Below are 25,876 nucleotides of genomic sequence, written 5' to 3' on the forward strand. Positions count from 1 at the left end.
CCCATAGACAAGTCAGCCCACTGCAGAAGAGCCTGTATTAGGATAAAATGGCTGATGGTGGGAGTGGGCAGGATGGTTCCACTGGGACTCACTACCTTAGGGAAACTGACTTGGGACAGAGCTGGCAAAGGACTCCGGAAGGGCCCTGAAGCTGAGGCAGGAAGGTGCTGGCTGCAGGAGAAGTTACCAATCAGAGGAAAGAGCTGGGCAAAGAGAACACAAGAGCAGCCAACTAGGGGAAGAGCGGTCAAAGTTTGGCCTATTCACTAGGCCAGCTGAGGCTTAAAGTCCAAAACTCCATTCCTCTGCCCAGTTTTATGACTGCTTAGAACAGTCAGTCCTGGTGTGAGTCCTCTGTTCTTACTTCCATTTTTTCTGACTCGCAAAGAAGAGTGTGTTCCAAGATATAAAAATAGTTTCTTGGGTGGACTACAATATATGGTTCTGTGAGCTCCTGCTCAGAAAACAGAATGCATAATAAATGCAATATATTAAACTGGTTTCTATTTGTGCTAAATTTTAAAATATATATATTTTACTGAGATATAATTGATAGATAATATTGTATTAGTTTCAGAGGTACAACATAATGATTCCATATATGTATATATTAAAGATGACCACCATTCAGCTAGTAAGTCTAGTTAACATCCATCACCACACGTAGTTATGAAATATTTTTCTTGTGATGAAAACCTTTTAAGCTCTACTCTCTTAGCAACTTTTAAATATATAATATAGTATTTTTAACTATAGTTGCCATGCTGTATATTCCATCCCATGACATTTATTTTATAACTGGAAGTTTATACCTTTTGACCCCCTCCACCCATTTCACCCCCTCCCCCATCCCTCACCTCTGACAACCACTAATCTCGTCTCTGTATCTATGAGTTTGGTTTTTTGGGTTTTTTAAGATTCCACATATAAGTGAGCTCATAGGATATTTGTCTTTCTCTGACTTATTTCACTTAGCATAATGCCTTCAAGGTCCATCTATGTTGTCACAAATGGTAAGATTTCCATCTTTTTAATGGCTAAATAATATTCCACTGTGTGTGTGTGTGTGTGTGTGTGTGTGTGTGTCAAGTTTTCTTTATTCATTCATACATCAGTGGAGACCTAGGTTGCTTCCATGTCTTGTCTATTGTAAATAATGCTGCAATGAACATAGGGGTATATCTTTTTGAGTTAGTGTTTTTGTTTCTTTGGATAAATACCCAGAAATGGAATTTCTGGTTGATAGGGTAGTTCTCTGTTTAAATTTTTTGAGGAACCTCCATGCTGCTAAAAAGATTATATGTAATGTATGCCTATAAAAATATATCTGAGAGAAAAATTAAGTCACTTGCTTATGAAACCTTTTGGAGTCTTTTTCATTTGTTGTTATTTTTTTCACTAAGTACTTTTTAAAAAAGATTCTGTGCTTGACTTCTTGGAAAAGTACTGACATTATAAAACAAAATCTTTATCCATTAAGAGGAGATAACTAATAAAATACACTTAAATGCCTGCATTGGGTTCTAAATTAGACCTGTCTCTTCTCATTGTGCAACATTTTCTTTCCATTCTTTATTTAGTTATCCAGCCTTTTCCAATGTCCTCCACCCCTCCCAATATATATATATATATATATATATATATATATATATATATATATATATATATATATAATGTTTTAAAATTGAGCACAAATAGAGTAGTTTAATACATTTCATTTATTATGCATTGTATTTTCAAAGCAGAAGTTCATAGAACCAGCTATTATACTCCATCGGGAAAATATTTTTATGTCTTGGAACACACTCTTCTTTGCAAGGCAGAGAAAATGGAAATAAGAACAGGGATTATGTTTAAAACGTGTAGAATTTAATTATTGGGAAAGCCCTTTTTAATGCATCTAAAGATTTAAAAAATACATTTGCTATTTATTTTACTTTCTGAAAGGGTGTATCCAGCTTACATACCCCAGGAAAATATTTTGAACTTAAAGAATATCATCCAAAAAATCCTGGCATGGGAAATGTACTTTTCTTGTTTCATAGAGGCTATAATCTCTCTACAGGCTAAGGCAGTATCACCACGTATTATTTAAATCACACAACTCCTGAAAAATATGGCCCCTTCTTGGGTTGTAGATTCAGCAGTGTCATTGAGTAAAAGTAGAATTCCAGCTAAAGATGGCACAGTCAAGGGTTTTTAAAATACTACTCCCCTTGTGTGCAACTCACCAAAAACAACGAAAGAAATTTAAAATAAATTAACAAAGAATGACCACAGCTTCAAGCCACGCATGGTGACGGTATTGGCCAACTATTTTTATTTTATTTTAGTTTTTAGAGGTTTTATTTTACTTTATTTTATTGAAATATAGTTGACTTACAATGTTGTGTTAATTTCTGCTGTACAGCAAAGTGATTCAGTTATACATATATGCACATTCTATTTCGTATTCTTTTCCATTATGGTTTATTACAGGATATTGAGTATAGTCCCCTGTGCTATACATTAGCACCTTATTGTTTACTCATTCTATATATAATAGTTTGCAACCCCAAACTCCCAATCCATTCCTTCCCCACCCACCCTCCCACTTAGCAATCACAAGTCTATTCTCTATTTCTGAGTCTGTTTCTGTTTCATAGATAAGTTCATTTATGTCCTATTTTAGATTCCACATATAAGTGATACCCTATGGTATTTTTTCTCTTTCTGATTTACTTCACTTAGTATGATAATCTCTAGGTCCATCCATGTAGCTGCAAATGGCATTACTTCATTCTTTTCTTTGGCTGAGTAATATTCCATTGTACATATATACCATATCTTCTTTATCCATTCATCTGTCAATGGATGTTTAGGTTGCTTCCATGTCTTGGCTATTATGAATGGTGCTGCTATGAACATAGAGGTACATGTGTCTTCTCTTTTGTCTGGATATATGCCCAGGAGTGGGATTGCTGGATCATATATGGCAACTCTATTTGTAATTTTCTGAGGAATCTCTATACTGTTCTCCATAGTGGCTGCACCAACTTACATTACCACCAACAGTGTAGGAGGGTTCCCTTTTCTCCACACCCTCTCCAGCATTTGTTATTTGTAGACTTTTTAATGATGGCCATTCCGACCTGTGTGAGGTGATACATCATTGTAGTTTTGATTTGACTTTCTCTAATGATTAGTGTTGTGGAGCATCTTTTCATGTTTGGCCAACTGTTTTAAAATCTGGATCCTAATAAGGCAGGCTTTGGAAGCTGATGCATACCAACTCAAACCTGAATCAGGGATCAGATGTATCTAAAAGTAGCTGCTCTAGTCCTGAAAAAGCTGATGAACAAAATCCAGGGGTACTGTAGATTTTGAGACAATATGGGAATATACTGATACAAATACGGTTTAGCAGAGGAGGCAGAAATAATGAGAAACTGAAGACTATTCCATTTTTAAAATTACAACTTAGTAGCCTAGGCCAGGGAAGCTGCAAAGACAGAAGAAACAGTGATGGTTACAACTCAAAGAAACTATGACTTAAAGGGCTTTCTATGAGTTCATGTCTCTTAAAGGCCAAAATTTGAAGGAAGAGGTAGCCATAAGTAAAAGAAATAATTCACAATGACAAAGTGTTTGAAACAACATATCTGTATCAAGTTTACTGTCACAAGTCCGGCTACAACCCATACAGTTATTCAGTAAATGGGTGGCCCTATTCAAAAGTGATTAATAATCAGAAATATTCATAGGCTTTATTATGAATTAATTGGATGATTATTAATCAGGACCTATGCATAGAAATTGCAAGAGAAGAGGAGGAAAACTACATGAGCAAAGGACAGATAAACCCTCATTAAAAGAGGAAGTATTCAAGGATAAAGAATAATAACTCTGGCAAATAGTTCTCCAAAAAAATTAAGACAAATGATTGCTCTAAGAGTCTAAAGATCTGACAAGACAATAGAAAGTGAAGAAAGCAAACTGGTAGTGCTTGGGGAGCAATGGAGAAGGAAATACATGTAGAACTATGATGTATTAGAAGCAACAAAAAATTAGAACAAGGATGACTGAAAATATATCCAGGCATATGGCAATCAGGAAGCTACAAAAGCAGTGCTAGAGATGGAATATTGACAATGGAGAGCCAATAAATGTACAATTTGTGTTATTAAATACACCAAATGTAATGTAAAACTTTTCAACAATGTAATAAAAGATAACTTCTTGAAACAAAGACTCAAATATGCAGAAAGAAAAGGCATACTCTGACTCAGAAAAAAACACTGATACAAAAATATCAACACTCAGCCACATTGCAGTAAAATTCTCAAACTTATTATGGAAAAGAAGAATCGAGAATTTCCAAGCAATAAAGATAGAAAACTCAGTCTGTCTTCAGCCTTCTCGACATTCAGGGCCAATAGGGAGCAGTACAATGGCTACAGAGTTCTGATGGAAATAAAGTGGTCCAAGATCTTTATACCTACCTAAGATGTCCTTTAAGCATATAAGTAATCAATATGATCAAGCCTTCAAAAACTCAAGCAATATAACCCCCATGATCCTTTGTGTAGAAATAAGATTAAACCATAGAAATAATGATTACAGGAAAAAATGTAAATGTTATACATTTGACCATCTGCAAATAGAAAAGTGGGAAAAGGTATGGGGAAAGTTCCAAAATACTATGTCCTCATCTTTCATTGCAGGGGGTCAATGTCTAAACATCATCATAAGCTAAAATATGTATCACAAACATATCCTAACCTCCTAGTTTTTACATTTTTTTAAAAATAATCATTCTTTCCTCTTTGAGAATTATATATCTCTTACTGTCAAGAAATATTACCACCTCGGGCTTCCCTGGTGGTGCAGTGGTTGAGAGTCCGCCTGCCAATGCAGGGGACACGGGTTCGTGCCCCAGTCTGGGAAGATCCCACATGCCGCGGAGCGGCTGGGCCCGTGAGCCATGGCCGCTAAGCCTGTGCGTCCGGAGCCTGTGCTCCACAACGGGAGAGGCCACGACAGTGAGAGGCCCGTGTACTGCAAAAAAAAAAAAAGAAGAAAAAGAAAAGAAATATTACCACCTCACATTTCCAGTTCTTTGTTTTGTTTTTCCTTTTATTAAATACAAGTGAAAGACACTGAGAACAAACGTTTATTGATAGTGTTTCAAACACCGTGACAGTGAACCAGAGAAAGATTTTGGATGTAAAAACAAGTTCCATATCCCTTACTTTGCCTGAATATAGGGTTGCATTCAGTTTCTCCTACCACAGCCGGATGTATCCACCTAAAGCCCAAGTCTAAGCACATACACTTCCTGCTCCAAGAAACCCCGTGGTTTCTGTTAAATGGAGTATGAACCCTTCAGCCTACTATTTTCAGCCTAGTAACCCTATTACTCCCCTTTTCTCTCACCTTTGACCCAGACTATCAAATACTCTTCCTAGTTTCCAACCTCTACTTCATTACTTAGGCTGTAGTCTCTGTTAGAAAGACTTCTTTCATTCTCTACCTGTAAAACTCCTACACATCCTGTGAAACCCATCTCAAAAATCTCTTTCTCTAGGAAGATTTTCCTGATTTGACCAAGTGGATATGATTGCTTTTTTTGAAACCCATATTTCTTTGTTTTTTAATTTATTTTATTGAATTACAGTTGATTTACAATGTTGTGTTAATTTCTGCTGTGCAGAAAAGTGATTCAGATATATATGTGTGTGTGTGTGTGTGTGTGTGTGTATATACATACATATACATATATATATATATGGTCTTTTTCCTTATGGTTTATAATAGGATATTGAATATAGTTCCCTATGATATACAGTAGGACCTTGTTGTCTATCAATTCAATATATAATAGTTTGCGTCTGCTAATCCCAAACTTCCAATCCATCCTTCCCCCACCTGCCCTCCCTCTTGGCAACCACAAGTCTGTTCTCTATGTCTGTGAGTCTGCTTGTTTCATAGATATGTTCATTTGTCTCCAATTTTAGATTCCACATGTGATATCATATGGTATTTGTCTTTCTCTTTCTGACTTACTTTACTTAATATGATAATATCTAGGTCCATCCATATTGCTGAAAATGGCATTATTTCATTCTTTTTTATGGCTGAGTAATATTCCATTGTATATATGTACCACAGGTTCTTTATCCATTCATCTGTTGATAGACATTTAGGTTGCTTCCATGTCTTGGCTATTATGAACAATACTGCTATGAACTTAGGGGTGCATGTATCTTTTTGAATTATAGTGTTGTCTGGATATATGCCCAGGAGTGTGATTGCTGGATCATATGACAACTCTATTTTTAGTTTTTTGAGAAACCTCTCCATAGTGGCTGCACCAATTTACATTCCCACCAACAGTGTAGGATGGTACCCTTTTCTCCACACCCTCTCTAGCATTTGTTATTTGTAGATTTTTTAATGATGGCCTTTCTGACCAGTGTTAGATGGTACCTCATTGTAATTTTGATTTGCATTCTCTAATAATTAGCAATGCTGAGCATCTTTTCATGTGCCTGTTTGCCATCTGGATGTCTTCTTTGGAGAAACATCTATTTCGATCTTCTGCCCATTTTTCGATTGGAAGAAACCCATAATTCTGTCTTCCCCTTTCTTATGCTGTTTGACATATTCTGCCTCATAAATATTTGTAATATTTATCTCCTCCCCACTAACCCAGAGAGTGAGTTTCCTTGAGGTCAAGAACTGTGTGTCATATTTATGCTCCTATGGTTCCCATCCTATATGCTTTGTGGATAGTAGATCTTAGATATATATATTTCTCTGAATGAAACTGCAGTGAATTGAACTAGAAAAGATAAACCCTTGTGTAAAAAGAGTAGAGAGAGCTGCTCTTCATCCCTCTGATAGGGAGGTTTACACTTTCATCTCAAGATAACTCTTCAGGTTTTAAAGAAATAGGCCTCCAACCATTTCCCCAGACACATAGTCTATTTCTGAAATAACAATAGATTTTGACTGAAATATGATTAGAAGAATTTAAAGTCTGCAATACTGACCTCACATAGAAATTTGACCTGAATATCTCAAATTTCCATCAAGAAAATGTTGTCTGATATTTATTGAATTTTGTAAATCCTGGATGTTATAACCTTATTGAGAGATCCTAAGTTAGACAATAAAATATCTTTGTCTCTTGATTCCCAGATTTATGAAATATTGATCTAGAATATACTCAGACATTAACCTTATATATGAGAGTAGTAGGAAAAATCCATTTTTTTTGATTGAATATTTTATTAACCATTTTTTGATTGAATATTTTATTAACCTATTGAATTGAGTAACTCTTGAATGCTTAAGATGATTCTTTCATTTTTGACAGGTAAGCATATTTGGCTTCTTGAAGGGGAGGGGGATAAAATTAGTTTGGCTATTGTTAGCTTCTGAAATTCATCTATAATAAAGTTCATAAAGTTAATTCTCTCAGTGTTTGCTCTGGCTTCCTGCCTTTTGGCCACTTCTACTCCTGATTTCTGACTTACTTGGTAGTACTTTGGAAAAATGAAAAGTACAATTCAAATCAGCCAATTTTGGTGCTTGTGACCAGTTCTAGTAGTAGTTTAGTGGAGGATAAATTATTGACCACAGTCTATTCTCACAAGTATTTATAGATTTACATTATCTATAGTTTTAATTACCTATTGCCCGAGGATAGAAATTCAGATTTGGCAACATTTTGCTTTCATGATGAAGTGGATTATTTAAAGTAATATGTGGGAATTTTTCTTTTAATGTCAGTGCTTTAAGGTGTCCATTACCAATTTAAATTAAACATAAAAAAGCATTTTTTTCAAAGTTAAAGATATCTACCTTTTTTTTCCTATTGTAGGCAGTTCATGGCCAGAGGGGACATACAGGCCCACAGGTACAGTGATTTTTCTTTTTCTTAACTGCAAATGATAAATATTCTGTGTCTAGTCAAGGAGCCTGAATAAAGACTCTGGAAAGTCTCTTCCAAGCCTAAATTTCTTTCGCTTTTTGATAATAATGGTTGTGGAATCAAATTTTGGAAAACTTTTAGGCTACAATTTAAAGAATTCAAACCTTAAAAGAAAATTAAAATTTGAGCACTTTAATCAAAAACTCTAAAAATTAAAGTTAAGAGATATACTTGGCCCAATTATCATTAAATTTAACTTTGTCTGGATTTCAAGTATTCATACAAACTCTAGTAATTCAGTGGGTGATCTTTCTTTTAGATTTTTGTTCAGTTAACTCTGAACCTTACTTATAATTTGCACAAACCCCTTTTTAACCAAGAGTACAATAAAACCTTAATACAAATTAGATAATCTGAATGTTTTGTTCAAAAGTTGACCATACCGACTGTCATATCATATCCCCTTTGTACATATTGGTGATAAATATATCATGAATAAATAAATAATAAATAAATACATGAAACTGCAATATTTTTGAAAGAGCAGTGGCTAAGAATTTTAAAAAATTGAGGAACCACACATCTTCAGATTGAAAATACAATGAGGATAAATAACAAATCCACTCACAATCACATCATGGTAAAACTCCAGAATGTTAAGAAAACACCTTAAACACTACCAGAGAGAAAAGACACTTTTACCCATGAGAGGAATAACCAATTAGATGGCAGCAGGCTTCTGTTCAACAATAAAACATGCCAAAAACAACAAAGTAATGTTTTGCAGGTGCAGAAGAAAAATAACTGTTAACCTAGAATTTTATACCTAGTTAAACTATGAATGAATGTAAAAGAGACATTTTCAAATAGACAAAGACTAAGAATTTACCATCCACAGATGTTACACACACACACACACACACACACCCGCACACACTTTTTTCAAGGTTAGACTGCAACAAAATGGAGAGTGAATCCAGAAAAATGGCGTGAAATGAATGAAATGAGATTGGGAAGAGAAAGTGTTGAGAAATTTCCCCTTTATGATTTCTAGGAAAAGCATCAGTGAGGGACATTTAATCTCATCTAACTGTGTAAAAACTGAGATGTAAGCTTAGGCTATCCAATAGTCTAAATTAAACTTTTTAATCTTATTTGGAATTCTTATCTGTGGCAGAGTTCAAGGGCAATATGAAGGGAATGCTCAACTTTTGGTCCCTAGATATTCAATCTATTTGAATATAAATACAGTGTAAGATGCCTGGAGATTTTTTAAGAAAATGTGGAGTAAATTGTGAGTTTTTTCAGGCCAACACCCAAGTTTGATACAGCATATAACAAGTATTATAGGAAAAGAAGGGATGTGTGTGTGTGTGTGTGTGTGTGTGCATGCACGCATGCATGTGTATAAAGAATGAAAGCAAATACACCAACATATTAGCTGTGGTTATCTCAGCTTGATGAGATTATAGAAGTTTTTTGTTTTTGTTTTTGTTTTTTGTGGTACGCGGACCTCTCACTGTTGTGGCCTCTCCCGTTGCTGAGCACAGGCTCCGGATGCACAGGCTCAGCGGCCATGGCTCACGGGCCTAGCCGCTCCGCGGCATGTGGAATCTTCCCGGACCGGGGCACGAACATGTGTCCCCTGCATCAGCAGACGGACTCTCAACCACTGCGCCACCAGGGAAGCCCCTAGAAGATTTTTATTTCCCTTCTTGTATTTACCTTTCTTTTTCATATTTTTTGCAAAGATTCTGCACTGCCTTTGTGACTGGAAAAATATTTAGAATCTTGCACAAAAAGAAGAAAAAATTTCTCAAGAAACGATGTTAACAGTTTGATCTCTCTCTCCCCACAGGGGAAAAAGGGCATCCCAGGCCCAGATGGACTTGCAGGGTCACTGGGACTTCAGGGTCCTCAGGTAAGTATCAAGACTAATCAGGCTTTGAAAAAATGGTTCTGAAGAACCTAGAGGCAGGACAGGAATAAAGACGCAGATGTAGAGAATGGACTTGAGGACATGGAGAGGGGGAAGTGTAAGCTGGGACGAAGTGAGAGAGAAACATTGACATGTATACATTATCAAATGTAAAATAGCTAGTGGGAAGCAGCCGCATAGCACAGGTAGATCAGCTCGGTGCTTTGTGACCATCTAGAGGTGTGGGATAGGGAGGGTGGGAGGGAGACACAAGAGGGAGGAGATATGGGGATATATATATATGTATAGCTGATTCACTTTGTTATACAGCAGAAACACACCATTGTAAAGCAATTATACTCCAATAAAGATGTTCAAAAAAAAAAAAAAAAGACTAGTCAGGCTTTGAGAACAGAAAGAAGAATCTGAAGCCTTGATAGAATACCTCCAACTCCCTTGCAGAAGTACAGATGTTTCAAGTGTTTTCAGGGTAGTAAAGTAAGGAAGCAACACAGTCTTGACTTGTACAACATTTGGTCTCCTTTATCTGAGTTTTGTCCCAGGCAAGAGGTGGAAAGGGAATGAACACGCTGGGTAGTGGTCCCTGTGCTGGCTAGTCCAGGACAGGGTCCAGGCTGGCTATTGTATCCTAGGGAGACGAGCCAAGGAAAATACTGAGCCTCAAAACTGGAAATTTTGGTCAATTTAGCACAGTAAGAGCTCAGTGTTTTATATCTGGATGCCTGTGATGTAGAAAAAGTGACTCTAGCCTAGGAAAGAATTGTTCCAAATAGAGCTGAGGTCTTCAGTGGGGTTATCTATAGTCATCTTTCTAGTTCACTTCTCCAGAGAGCTGCCTCGAGCACTTTTTCCTTTGCAGGGAACAAGCCATGGTTGGCTCTTACCCTGATTACATGAGGGGAAAGGAAGCATGTGCCAGAAAGAGCAAAATATAGCCTAAAATAATCATGAGAAGGGAAAGGAAGTCCTCAAAAATGCTGAGATGAAAGAAAGGTCAGATATAAGAAAGTTAGAACACTTTTTTTTCTCTCCAAACTTTTACTTTTGAAATCTTGAGAAGTAAATTTTCTCTTTGGCAAATGCAGGACAAGCAATGGTCCTGCAATTTTTCAAAGTTTTAATTCACATAGATAAAAAAAATTGAAGTAACTATTATATGTTAACAGCCTGCTGCACTGAAGTTGGGCAAAATATCCTTAGACATCAGAGGAGAAACTTAATCCACATTTTACCAAGATTTCAGAGCAGTAAACAGTCTGCCCCTGGGACCTCTGTCTCTTTCTGATTCAATGGATTTTCTTTGTCTTACTTGGCAGCTGAGGAATGTTCACTTTTCCTACCTTCAAGTGAGAAATATTTGCCACTGAGATGGTGGGGAAGCGTTTCAATAGATTGGCTGGTTTTACTTCATACTAAACAAGTAGTACTACATCTCTTCTTCCATTTTATAGACTCTTACTTTTTTATGACATAATTTAAAAGGAGATGCAGAAACCAAACACAGCATGAAGGTTCCTCTGCATAACATATCAAGCCAAAGTTAATAGTCAACATAATATTACAGAAGTAGAATTATCTAAATTTCATCTTACCATGTGCCATGTCTTATTTATGACCAGTATTCAGTGTGGTCATTAAACAGAAAATCCACTTAATTATCCCAGTTTCAGATTTACATAAGTAAGGATTATTTTTTTAATGTAAGAAATACATTTATTTTTGAGTACAAACATGCTTAGGATAATTAGAAAGCAATACCGGAGAATTCAGCTGTTCAGTATTTCTTCACTTTGACTACAAATGCCCAACCATTTAAGGGCCAGCTTTGACCCTGTATCCTTGCAGAGAGGGTGAGCTCGACCGATCAAGACAGAACCAAAACCATGAGTGAAGTTCTCTTTCCAATTTCTGTCCACGTTACTGACTTAGCATTTCCATTTTTAGTATTCAAGTTAATAATCTAGTATTCTCTTTTAGGGAGAGAATAATGCTTTAATTCTCTGTTGTAGGGCCCAAGAGGAGAGGCTGGTATGAAAGGAGAAAAAGGAGGTCTGGGAAGTAAAGGTCCCCAGGTATGTAATGAGAGACAGTGACTGCATCTGGCTTTGATCTTGGCTTGACTGTGGATGTCCTTATGGTTTCCTCCCTGCCAATGGAGTTATCTATGGCCTGTGAACCAGCAAAGTGTATGAAGTTTGACTTTGGGGGTCGATGTGGTGGCCACATCACATTCTGTTCCCTACCTTACAGAGTGGGTGTTGTTATGTCAGAATCAGACACAGAGGTAGAAGATGGCAGCTCAGCCATTACTATGAGGTTAAGAATTCCTCCTCTGTGTAAATCAGGTCACGTGACTTCCTTATCCCCATCCTCAGGGGCTTCTCGTTGCACCCAGAATACAACCTACTTCAGTGGTTCTCAACTAACCACACGAGAATCTCCCAGGATGACTGTTAAACACTCTACCACCTGGAACTCTCCCCAGACCACTTAAATCTTAATTCTCTCCAGGTGGTTCTAATATACACACCCAGAATTGGGAATTAACTGTCCAATATCAGCACTTCTCTACCTTCAAAGTGCATAATAATCACATAGAGAAGTTGTTAAAATGCAGATTCTGGGGACTTCCCTGGTGGCACAGTGGTTAAGAATCCGCCTGCCAATGCAGGGGGCATGGGTTCGAGCCCTGGTCTGGGAAGATCCCACATGCTGCAAAGCAACTAAGCCCGTGTGCTACAACTACTGAGCCTACGCTCTAGAGCCCACGAGCCACAACTACTGAGCTCACGTGCCACAACTACTGAAGCCCACGCACATGGGGGCCGTGCTCCACAACAAGGGAAGCCACCACAATGAAAAGCCCACACACCACAATGAAGACCCAACATGGCCATAAATAAATAAATAAATAAACTTTTTTTAAATGCAGATTCTGATTGAGTAGTTGTGGGATGGGGCTTGAGATGCTACACTTCCATCAAGCTCCTAGATGATGCTGATGCTGCTGGTCCCCAGACCACACTCTGAATAGCAAGTCCCTATACATGATCTGGTCCTTGACTACCAGCTATTATAGAATATACTTATTTGCTTAGCTGTGTGTCTTCCCTTCTAGACTGTAAGTTCTGTGAGGGCTAGGACTTTGTCCCAGAGCCCAGAATAAGAGTGCTTCCACACACATTTGTATAATGAATTAATCAGTAAATGAATGAATGAGTCTCAGTTGGGACTTGTGCTCTGGGCTAACATGAAGATAAAGGGAATCCATTACTTTGTGTCCATTAGTTAAACTGGGCAGTGGTCCAATGCTTAAGTGGATATGTTCATCATCAAAATTTTTCAGAAGCTATTTGCACGAACTTGCATCTCATGACACAATATTTTAAAGCATATTAATTCCTGCTCATAATGATATTTGTTCCTAATTTTGATGAATGTGCCCCTTCAAAAAGCATGAAAACTTTAAAATTTCATGTAGGACTAAACTGATGAAATGTAGTTATTTTGGATTCACATCCTTGAATCATTGCTGGCACCACAAATCGGGATTTTTAAAAAAAACAGTAAATGCCAAAGGAAACATATATGTGGTGATTATCTCATCTGTTTATATGAAATATTGAGATGTAAAAGGTTTGAAATCCAAAGAGCTTGGTAATTCCCTTGCTCTAGAATCCAAAATTGTATCCAAGTGGCTATTACTCAAATAAGATATTCCATTTGCCCTGTAGCATACTTCTACGAGAGGGTCCCCTTTAATCTCACCTTGGCAGGAATGGTCATAGTCATAAATCATCCAGCCTCTTGGCATCACCAGAGTTAGTCAAAAGGCACCACTTCCCTCTAGCCTAGCTCTTCCGTTTAACTGGCTGGAAAGTGTGTTTCTTTCTTTGATTGCTTTTCTGGAAATACCCTTGTCAAAACAGTGAATGTGCCATTTCAAAGATGTATAGAATTTTCTGTGCTCAGGAGGTGATGAATTAGATCTCAAAATTGTTGTTTTCAAAGGAAAACCATGGGAGACAAACACAGTCAGATAGACAGGAGAGTATTATTCTTTATTGGCTCTATAAATTCACTGACATAGGCTTCATAATGTTTTACAGCACAAGGACCAGCCTCTTGAATGGAATTACATGAGTGTTTTCTTTTTTTTTTCTTTTTTCTTTTTTTTATTAGTTTCTGCTTTATAACAAAGTGAAGCAGTCATACATATACATCTGTTCCCCATCCCTTCCCTCTTGCATCTCCCTCCCTCCCATCCTCCCTATCCCTCCCCTCTAGGTGGTCACAGAGCACCGAGCTGATCTCCCTGTGCTATGCGGCTGCTTCCCACTATCTATCTACCTTACGTTTGGTACTGTATATATGTCCATGCCTCTCTTTCGCTTTGTCACAGCTTACCCTTCCCCCTCCCCATATCCTCAAGTCCATTCTCAAGTAGGTCTGTGTCTTTATTCCTGTTTTACCCCTAGGTTCTTCATGACATTTTTTTTTCTTAAATTCCATATATATGTGTTAGCATACAGTATTTGTCTTTCTCTTTCTGACTTACTTCACTCTGTATGACAGACTCTAGGTCTATCCACCTCATTACAAATAGCTCAGTTTCGTTTCTTTTTATGGCTGAGTAATATTCCATTGTATATATGTGCCACATCTTCTTTATCCATTCATCTGATGATGGACACTTAGGCTGTTTCCATCTCCGGGCTATTGTGAATAGAGCTGCAATGAACATTTTGGTACATGTCTCTTTTTGAAGTATGGTTTTCTCAGCGTATATGCCTAGTAGTGGGATTGCTGGGTCATCTGGTAGTTCTATTTGTAGTTTTTTAAGGAACCTCCATACTGTTCTCCATAGTGGCTGTACCAATTCACATTGCCACCAGCAGTGCAAGAGTGTTTCCTTTTCTCCACACCCTCTCCAGCATTTATTGTTTCTAGATTTTTTGATGATGGCCATTCTGACTGGTGTGAGATGATATCTCATTGTAGTTTTGATTTGCATTTCACTAATGATTAATGATGTTGAGCATTCTTTCATGTGTTTGTTGGCAGTCTGTATATCTTCTTTGGAGAAATGCCTATTTAAGTCTTCTGCCCATTTTTGGATTGGGTTGTTTTTTTTTTGCTATTGAGCTGCATGAACTGCTTATAAATTTTGGAGATTAATCTACATGAGTGTTTTCTAACTGCAGGCTTTAAAGTGTTTCTTAGGATGTACATTTAGAAAAAGGGATGTGATTTCTGTTGACAGTGTTCTGAAGACATTAATTTATGCACTGTTGGGGAATTCTGCTTAGATCAAACGTGCTAATCCAGCCAAGTATATAGCTATGAGATAAAAGAAGTACAGTCCATGGTACAATGAGAAAGAAGAAAGAACTTTGAAAGGAATGGCATATTCTTTTGTACCTTCCTTTGTTCCCTTCTTGTTTGGTTTACCTTCAAGTCCTACACTAATATAACCAATGCTTAGAAAAGAAATAGAAAATCAGATGTAAAATACTAATTCCAGTTAGAGCTGGAATTATTCTTTAAATACTTAGAAATATCATATGAAATATCAAGCATCATATGAAATACCAAGGAAGGTTGAAATCATTCAGTGCAAATTTGGGATACAAAGTATAATTTCTGTTGTTATTTTTTTAAAGCATATCATAGTAGTCAAGGGCACAGAGTCTGGAGCCAGCCTGCCTGGGTTAGATTGCCAGGTTTGTATCTTCCTAGCCGTGTGGCCTTGGGCAAATTATTTAGCCTCTCTGTGTCTCAGTTTTCCCTGCTGTAAACTGAGAATAGTAATAATAGCTACCACATTGAACTGTTGCGAAGATTAAATGCTTTAATATATATAAGAGCTTAGAACAGTGCCTGCAATATAATACGCATCATATAAATGTTTTTACTACTATATTGCATCAACATTACCTAAGTTAACAGGCTCATTTTATGCCCAAAGCATGCTAATGCCAATCCAAGGAAGGCCATAATAATACTAACACTATAACAATATATAATCTATATTGCAGTCATTGAATTTCATCATTCTGCATAATCCAGATTGGATGATCCATCAGCCATTTCTTTTTTTTTTTTTTTTTTTTTTTTGCGGTATGCGGGCCTCTCACTGTTGTGGCCTCTCCCATCACGGAGCACAGGCTCCGGACGCGCAGGCTCAACGGCCATGGCTCACGGGCCCAGCCGCTCCGCGGCATGTGTGATCTTCCCAGACCGGGGCACGAACCCACGTCCCCTGCATCGGCAGGCGGACTCTCAACCACTGCGCCACCAGGGAAGCCCCATCAACCATTTCTTTTACTCACTTGACAAACATGTACTGAGCACTTCCTGTGTGTCAGGCCCTGTAGTAAAATAAAAGGGTGAATGAAACATAGACCCTAGCCTAAAGTGCTCCCAATCTCATAAAGGAAACTCATGCAAACAAATTGAGATGTGACATACTGAATGTTAAAATAGAATTATACCCAAGGTAGAGTGGTGAGAGAATGGATGGAGTTAAAGGAGGAAGAGTGGCTTAGCTTTTGCAGGATAAGGAGGTGTTTTCCAGGTGTCCAAGGGAGAGGCAGGCACAGGAAAGGAACCAGGTTGTCTGAAAAGAGATCAAGGTGAGTTTGGGAAACCATAAATGGTTCAATGTGGATGGAGTGTAGGGTGCATGAAAAAGGATCAGAAGTTGAGGTTGGGGGCCATCTCCTACACTAGCACCATCCAGGGCAGCATCTTCTCAGGTGTCTTGGGGTTTGCTCTTGCATTAGCCCACCCCTTGCTGGTCTCTTGATTTTTATTTCTCAGACTTAGCTCATATCTGACTCTTACAGAAGCTGAGCATTTAATCTCCTTGAGTTGTTCCATCCCAGCATGATATTTGCTGGTTGTGAGTGTAGAAAAGATTTTACCCCCATAAAACTGAGACAAATTCCTTTTAAGTATGGGAAGAACCCACACCTCTTGCCCCTGCCCTGCCATATCCCATCCAAAGTCAAAGTGTTCTTGGCAGTGCCCCAGCCATTTATCCCAAACTCCTAGTACAATCCCTTGTGATAAGATGCTACCTGAGGACATTTTTAAAACATTTACACCTCCTCTAAACACCTCCTCTCTATCCTCACTTAAGCAGTTGTGATTGCCAAGGACTCTGTGTCAGAGTCTCAAAGTGAACATGATCCCCAGCCCAAGTTCCCATGTTGGAGGTTAGATGTCCCAGACATCGGCCTCAGAACAGCAGACAGAGTGGCTGGCAGTTCAGTCTTTAGAGTCAGAATCCGGTTGCGTTCCCATCTCATCCTCTTATTAACCGAGTAATTTGTGGTTAAATGCTTTGAGAATCTATTTTTGAGTGGTAAAATGGTGTTAAGAATATGTATCTGAACTACCAAATGTAAAATAGGTAGCTAGTGGGAAGCAGCCTCATGGCTCAGTGCTTTGTGTCCACCTAGAGGGGTGGGATAGGGAGGGTGGGAGGGAGACACAAGAGGGAGGAGAAATAGGTATAAATGTGTATGTATAGCTGATTCACTTTGTTATACAGCAGAAACTAACACACCATTGTGAAGCAGTTATACTCCAATAAAGATGTTAAAAGAAAAAAAGAATATGTATCTCATTGTGTTGTTGTAAGGATTGAAGAAGCCTATATATAAATATATACCTCTTAGTACAGTGCCTTCCACAAAATAAATGCTCAATAAAGGGCTGTTATTACAACAAAGCCAATGGAGATTTGGCTAATGCTCTTTCCCTTTAGATGCCCTGAGCTCCTCTTTATACTCCACAGCTGCTCTTGATCTCAGATCCAGGCAAATTTTTGACTCTTGATATCTTAGGGGTGGCAGGGAATTTTCCTTCTTTCCTTTACAAACATAGTCTCTTTTACAACCAGCTATATTTGAGTAGGTAATATATCTGGGTAACAATTCACTGAAGTTTAAGCCCCATTCAAGCAGTCACAAACCCTGGTTTGGTACTTTGTGTGATTCTGCACAGGAAACAGGATCAGGTTTTCTGATGTTCTAATTACAAGACTGTCCATTTCTATCCATCCATCCAAGAAATCTTTTATTTTGAAGGAGTTTCAAACAGGATTATCTCTCATTGTGCTTGCGTGTGCTTGTGGGGACTATACAGGAAGTAATCTCTGAGAAATCTCCTTCATCTCATAGAGCTCATTATGTCTGAAGGAAACACAAAAAGTGAGCTCTTAAGCAAGATTTCCAATATACCTCTTATTGTCAAGGACAATTAAAATCTCTCTACTTCAGAAGTACGTTTCATGAAAATTTCATATGGAAGACCAACAAGCTAAACACACTATTTCATCCCTCTTGGGGACCATTCCTGGATAGGTGGATGGATAGATAGAGAAATGGATGGGTGGATTGATTGGTTCTACATACAATACTAAGTTCCACAGATATGAATTCAATAAGATGTGCCCCTTCTTTCAAGGAGTGCACAGGCTGGCATCTAGTGGATGAGAGAAATAAATGAACAACTACCTACAGAGTAGAGGAATCTGTGGGATAATTATGTGGCCCAATTCAGCCAGGGAGTTCAGGTCTTCTTCTTGAAACAGTGATGCTAAAAGTAAGATTTTCAAGAAAGGGAGATTGTACCTCTCCCTAGATGGGAAAATGGAACAGCTAAGGGAACATCTTGCATAAGTGTGGAGACATAAGACAATGGGAAGAATTTGGGGACTTCAGATGGTTTGATGAGCATGACCATAGAGTGACTGATGACTGCAGAGGCATGCAATACCCACATTTTGAGGGATTTTACATATCAATAAAGACCTTCAATTTTATTCTGAAATCTACTCAGAATTCAGAATTTCAGACAAAGCGATAGCATCGTCAGCCTGACATTTTAAATCAAAAGAGAAAAAGGAAGGAGAATGGATTAGAACGAGGCCAGGCTACATTCAGGGAAGCCTGGAATTTCGGCAAGAATGCAAGAAGGGCCTGAACGTAGGTGATGGCCATGGGAATGGAAGAGAGATGGATACAGAAAGGGGATAGAACCTGTAGGACTTGTAGCTGATTGATTTTGAGAGATGAACTAGAGGGAGGGGTCTAGGATGATTCTTAGGTTTCTGGATTGGGTTTCAAGAGAGTAAAGGGTGACACCATTCCTTATGAAAAGAATAGGACTGAGCATGACTTGTGGCAAATATGATTTTCTTTGGTAATCATTTCCTATGAAATACCCAATAGGCATTTTAATAGATGATTCTGCTGTTCAGTTGAGTGGTTTGGACCAGAGTCATATATTTAGGAATCATTTTGTGGAAGTGGTATGTGAAAATATATGGGCTGTCACTCAGTAAGAGGGGATGAAGTGAGAAAATAAGGTTAGAGGAGCCCTGGGGTACATGGAGATTTAAGAGGCAAATAGAAGACAGAAAATCTTCAAAGTTTACTGAGAAGAGACCAGAAAGGGGCCAGGAAGACCATGGTAACTTGATGTTACAGAAATTAATGGAAAAGTTTCAAAGAACACATGATCAAATTCAAATAAGGTAAGAGCAGAAAAAAGTCAACTGGATTGAACATGCAGGTCATGGGAGCTCCATGCAGTGATGGAGGTAAAAGTTAGAAGGGAAAGTGTTAAGAGCTTTGGAGGATGAAGAAATTGAGACTTCTTTTTTAAGATGAAGAAGAGAGGAAAATGGAAGGTTGTGGGAAGATCATTATTATCTTTCCTAGTAACTAATTCATTGTTCAACAATCTTTCCTATTAGGAATTTTTTTTATGTCCAACTTATTACATCTTTAATTCTTTAAAAGATGAAAAGGTTAATGTTAATTTTTTTCTCATAAAATTAACTTACTAAGTATCATGCTTATTACACAGATTTGGTTTATTTATTTTTAAATTATAGTAACCATGGCAAAAAAATGTGAAAATGATTTCAATTCACTGGTGTTTGGACAATTTACAAGTACCTGTAAACAGTTTAACCAAAAGAGATTTCTGTTGCCATATGTTTGGATATCCCAAGGAAAAATCCGATCCCAAGTGTCAATAACATAGGAAGGCAGTTGGGCTGCCTCTGAATTGGAATTTTTTAATGTTCAGCTCTAAAGCTGTTCCAAGAAAGTATGCTTTCTAGAATATTAGAGAGACTTCTATTATATCAAATAGACTTTCCATATTGATGCATGGTATATTTATATATTTGTTTAAATTTTGTTATGTTCTTCAGTAAAATCTTAAAACTTTCTTTATGTAGGTCTTTTATCTTTCTTGTTAAATTTATTCTGAGTATTTTACAGTTTTTTCCTCATATTGATAAATGGAAATTTATTTCCATTTACTTTTCTAACTTTTCTAGGAAAGAGAAAATGATGTCAGAATATTTATCTTGTACCACCTGAACATATCTTATGAGTGCTAATTATTGTTAGTAAAGTTTCTTGAGTTTTCTATTGTATTAATCATATTATTTGCAAATAAAGATAAGCTAACCTTAACAACATGATTTTTCAAAACGAGGAACCAGGAATAATACAGTCCAAGGCAAACGTCATCTGAAATGCCTTCTTCAAATTTTAGACATTTTAGCAACATCTGCTATAACAGCAAAACAGTGAGAAACTAAAATCTCTTTCGAAGAGAAGACTCACAGGGAAACACAATCATTTAGGCAACATCTGGCCTGAATTACTTTATTAATTTTCTTTTATTTACTAGTCTTCATTTGACAGCTGTGATACTTTTTTCCAAAGCCATAACTCTTCCCATCTGTGGTTCATTTTCCTCTTAGAAGAGACACAGAATGTTTCAAGGAAAGCTGCTTTATGTTCAGCTATATTTGCAATCCTTGTTTTGTTTCAGGGGCTTCCAGGACCAGCAGGAGAGGCAGGGAGTCAAGGCCATGTGGGAAACCAAGGGAATAAAGTAAGTCACATTCTTTTATACACACCAAAGCTGAGGTTTTCTCCTCAAGGGAAGTGTGTCTGGTTATATTAGCCAGAGCCCTTTCAACACAAAAGAGAACATATCTCATTGTCCCTATACCCTGGCTTGGTTCTTAGAGAGCCAGCAGCATCTAAGGACATGGGTGTGGACCCAGATGAAGTCAGGGAATCCAGCTCAGCATCATCTCACAAGAGGCTACACCCAATCTGAGCTGGGGATATCAGGGAAGGGGAACTGTTCTAGGGCAGGCCTTCCTTTCTTCCCCCCACCTTCCACCCTTCCTTCTCTTCTTTTATTCTTCCTTTATTTCTTTCCTCCATTAATACAAACTCTCGCTGAATAACTTTAAAGACCAAGACACTACACTGCCATTCAGCTGGACTAAAGTCAGTTCCAGGAGAGCAGATATCTTTGCCTGTTTTGCTCACCGATGTATCCCTAGAGCTTCGAACAGTACCTGACATGTCATAAGTGCTTAGAAAATATTTGTTTCATGAAAGAATTTCTGGATTGTGTAATGATAAATATGAAATAGAATCAACCCCACAGAATTGAGAATATTTTCAAGACAAGAATCTATGACATGAAACACTAGTCAGGGATAGTAGACTGAAATGGAGGTTTAAACATAGTGTTAATAGAAGTATTTCTGGGCTGGGAAAAGAGGCATCATAAGGATATAGAATTTGAGTAGACTTTGGAAGGTAAGAAGTATTTGGCAAGCAGAGGGGGCATGAGGAATTTAGGTTGAAGAAATAATGTGAAGGAAAACACAGGATTGGAAAAACCCCATGAGCCGGTATTTGGGGGATGAAAAACGATCCTGTGTGGGGGACCATAAAGAACAAGAAAGTCTGTGGTGACTGACTTGACTAGGTAGCCAGCACAGTGTTATTTACAATCTGTGATTGGCATGTACAAGCACAGCCAGACTTTGGAAGGTTTTAAATAGGCAACTCAATGTGGGACTATTTTGAAGGCTGAGAGATTAGAAGCTAGGAGGCAGGTTGGTGTCCTCTCACAGTCTCCAAGACCAGCAGTGATTGGATGACTTAACAGGGTGAGGACAGGAGAGACCCATGATGACTCTGTAGGGCTCTCTCAAGAGGGAACTGAGGCAGAGAGAAGAGGGCTGGATGACTCTGGGCTTCCAGCATGAGCAGGAACCCCATCACAGAAGTGGGAAAGTCAGAGTGAGGAATAGGAGTGAGACAAAATGCTTGGTTTGGGGAATAGAGGAGAGGGTCTAGGACTGGTTGGAGATGGAGGTTTCAGAATCATTTGGAGTTTAAAAGGACTCTTGGTGATGACCATTTGTAAGAAGGGTAAGTGGATGATGGGAAAGAAGCAGAAAAGTACACTGGATGCTAAGGAGAGTCCTAGAAAGGGAGGTCAGGAGTCTCAGCTGGCATCAAGCAGGTAAGAAAGAGAGGACTGGAGAAGCCACCACATCTGATGGCTAAATGAGCCAAAGAATAGATTCCAAAATGTAGCAATTGACTGGCTGCAGAGGACTGAACAATGTGTTCATGAGGAGGAAATGGATGCTGGACTGTAAACTACTCTTTGGAGAAACTAGGCTTTGGGGGTGAGATGGGACATTAACTGCTGGTATTGGCAAGGTCTAGAACAGATTGGAGCAGGCTATTTATTTGTTTTCAATGATAGAAGAGGCTGTAGTTTACTTTTATAAACAGAGAAAAGAAAAACAGAGAGAAAAGAGGAAGTTGAAGATGTGAGAAAGTGTAGATAATTAATGGAGAAATTTCTTGAGGGCATAAGCAGAGGGGCTGTAGTTTACTTTTATAAACAGAAAAGAAAAACAGAGAGAAAAGAGGAAGTTGAAGATGTGAGAAAGTGTAGATAATTAATGGAGAAATTTCTTGAGGGCATAAGCAGAGGGGCGAGCATTGGAATGGAGAACTGCTAAGAAGGGCGGACATGATGGAGCCAGCAGCCGAGTGTTACAAAGACAGCTGACTGCAGGATGAAATGTGATCCATGGATGACAAGGATAATCAGCTCCAAAAGGAAGGGATTACTAGAGCATGTGGTGTAGCAATAATGGTCTGGAAAGGAAAGTTTGGAAGAGATACATTGCTGCCTTCTTGCCCTGGAGAGGGCTGGAGGGGAAGTGGCGTCACTGGTAAGAACACAGTTTATCTTAGAGTGAGGATGTGTGTGTGCAGACATCATGGGTGTATAGTGAAGGTTTGCATGTGAAATGAAGGCACTCCATGGGGTGTGTTGGAAGGGACCAAGACAGGGATGGAGGGACCCTAGAGGGGGATGTAGCTGAGCGTGTAGAAAGAAGTATGGAAGGAGATAGATAGGAGCAGGGTAGTTGTGCCAAAGAATATCATTATTAATAAGAGGGACTTTTGAATGGGAGAGGCAAGAATTTGGGGGGTAAGTGCCCTCAAAGCAAACCCAAACCCTTTGGGCCGCCCCAAGGTGGACCAAGTCTTCTAGACTCATAATTAACTGAGATGAGCCCCAGACACTTACTCCTGCCTTACTCTATTAAGCTCAAGTTCCCAGGGAGGCAAGCAACCCAGCAATTAATACTGAGCTCAACACCTGGCTGTAACCAATAATAAAGTGTTTGACCCTGGACAAGCCTCATGGCTTCCCTTGTCTTCCTGCCTTAAAGCAGATGTTCTCAAATTTCAGTGTGCGTAAGAATCCACTGAGAAGCTTATTTATAAAGGCATATCCTTGGGCTCCACCACCAGAGACTGATACCGATGGGGTCCTGGAATTTCCTTTTGCCCGTGGACCCCAGGTAATTTGGAGGCAGGTGGCCCCCAGAGCACACTGTGGGGGACACCACCCTGAAAGAAAGGCTTCAGAGCAGGTGATCTTCTGCCTCCCTTCCATGGAACCCTCTCTCTTCCCACTGCCTGCCCCCAGGGTCAGTCAGTGCCGGTGGACATTTGTTCATTTGGACTCCTCACATGTACTGTGTTGCCATTCTGTCCTTAACAATGAGTAAACCACTCCCACTCCTTCAGCATGGGCTGGGCACCCTTCCACACTCTTTCTCCCAGAGAGAGCTTTGTGGAAAGGGCAGGGGGAATAACTAGACAGTGGAGAAACTTAGCCGGCCAAGCCTCCCTCAGCCAGATGGTCAAGGTTACCATCAACAGTGCCAGCCATGTTGATAGGATATAATCTTGATACAATGTGATAAAAAGGGCAATTCACCTCTGTGGTCTTTTCTCCCCAAACTCATAAAACACAGCATAATCATGAGCACAACATCAGTCAAACTCCAACTGAGGGACATTCTACAAAATATCCGATCAATGCTTCTCAAAACTGTCAAGGTCATCAGAAACCAGAAAACCAGATAAACTCTCCTCGTCTAGAGGAGCCTACAGAGACATGGGGTCCTGGAACAGGAAAAGGAGACTAAGTGGTAAAAGCTAAGGAAATCTGAATAAAGTATGGGCTTTAGTTAATGAGTTAATATCCATGTATTTGCTATGACAAATGTTCCTACTAATGTAACTAATGTGATATTAACAATAGAGGCGGCTAAATGTGGAATGTATAGGAACTCTCTGTACTGTCTTCACAACATTTTGTACATTTAAAATCTAAACTTTAAAAGCTATTTTTTTTTTTTTTTTTTTTTTTTGCGGTACTCAGGCCTCTCACTGCTGTGGCCTCTCCCGTTGCGGAGCACAGGCTCCGGACACGCAGGCTCAGCGGCCATGGCTCATGGGCCCAGCCGCTCCACAGCATGTGGGATCTTCCCGGACCGAGGCACGAGCCCATGTCCCCTGCATCGGCAGGCGGACTGTCAACCACTGCGCCACCAGGGAAGCCCCAAAAGCTATTTTTTTTTAAGAAGAGGAGTTAACCTTCTTTTGTAAACCTATGTTAACTTTCCCAAGTAGCTGGATTTCCTCACCGTAATACTGAGGTTGATTTATAATCCACAGTAGGTATTCTATTAGTCAGAAGTCAGAAACTATTGCCAGGGATGTCGTGCTACCTTGGCTATCTTGATTTAAAGTAGATTAATAGGCCTCTTGTTTCTGCAGCAGCCAGAAGATTTTCATGGATCATCATGGAAAACTGTTTTGTTAATTTTTTAAGACAGTACAGAGCCTCCTCTTTGACTCATGGTAAGACATTTCCAAGGGTGCGGCTCATAGCACTGAGCTGCTAAGATGGCAACTTGCACTAAACAATACATCAGACTTGCTGGGGCTTCATTTATCAATGGAGGAGACTTCACTCACCAACAACAGCAGTTCCTCTTGTATTGCTTACAGACACAGTCCTGGCCACAAAGTCATTGTCACTGTGATATACATGGATGCAGTTGAAAATTCTTGTCTTGGTGCCATCATTTCTAATTTCCTTTACAAAAACAATCTAATAAGGACACATTTCATTGTTCTCTTTGACAGGGAGAACCTGGCGTTATGGGAGAAAAGGGAGCCGTTGGCCTTTGGGGTCCTCGAGGCTTGCCGGTTTGCATTTTATTCCTACTTTTGATCTGGCTCTTGGAATCCTTTTAGTTCAATAGACATCAGGTGTGGTTCTCTGAAGAGCGTGTTGACGATAACATCCCAATCTAGCTGTAGAGCTTTCTAGTGATTGAGATTTCATCCTCTTCTTGACCAGCTTTTCCAAGGTAGCAACTTCCCAGGTACCAAGCATCCTGGCTGGGATGCTTTTGAAGCCAAATGATAAAATGGACAAAACTTGTGTTTTACAACCCCATAACCTTTCTTGCATTCTTTCCTCTCATCCAAACCTGTTCATGGGAAACTGAGCCCACCTTTCCCCCGGTGCTCGGGGCTTCTCACTAAGACCTCGACAAGGATCCAACAGTGGCCAGTGCCCAGACATTTAGGAGATCTTACTTTTATCCAGAAAACTGAAAATGGTTTAGAGCTAAGGTATTAAAATACAAATGTGTTCCAGGAGAGATAACACTTCTACCTTCTTTTATTAAGATTATTACACACCTGAAATTTTCTCATTTAATCCTCATAACATGATGAGCAGGTACAATTATTATTCATCTTTACAGATGAGACAAGTGAGAT

The 25,876-nt window shown here is 38.9% G+C and overlaps 1 protein-coding gene across 1 annotated transcript in view; it reads left to right on the plus strand.

Annotated features, from left to right (window-relative positions):
• The window catches only part of COL6A6 (collagen type VI alpha 6 chain), a gene marked incomplete at both ends in the record, with an annotated part of 106,797 nt that overhangs the window by 37,793 nt on the left and 43,128 nt on the right, over positions 1-25,876 (plus strand). Inside the window, 5 exons of the mRNA XM_079705245.1 lie at positions 7,868-7,903; positions 9,777-9,839; positions 11,867-11,929; positions 20,724-20,786; positions 25,232-25,294. Coding sequence (XP_079561371.1) covers positions 7,868-7,903; positions 9,777-9,839; positions 11,867-11,929; positions 20,724-20,786; positions 25,232-25,294 — 288 coding nt within the window. The remainder of the gene's footprint in view (positions 1-7,867; positions 7,904-9,776; positions 9,840-11,866; positions 11,930-20,723; positions 20,787-25,231; positions 25,295-25,876) is intronic.

The sequence above is a fragment of the Hyperoodon ampullatus genome, assembly GCF_949752795.1.
Source record: "Hyperoodon ampullatus genome assembly, chromosome: 5".
Classification (NCBI taxonomy): domain Eukaryota; kingdom Metazoa; phylum Chordata; class Mammalia; order Artiodactyla; family Ziphiidae; genus Hyperoodon; species Hyperoodon ampullatus.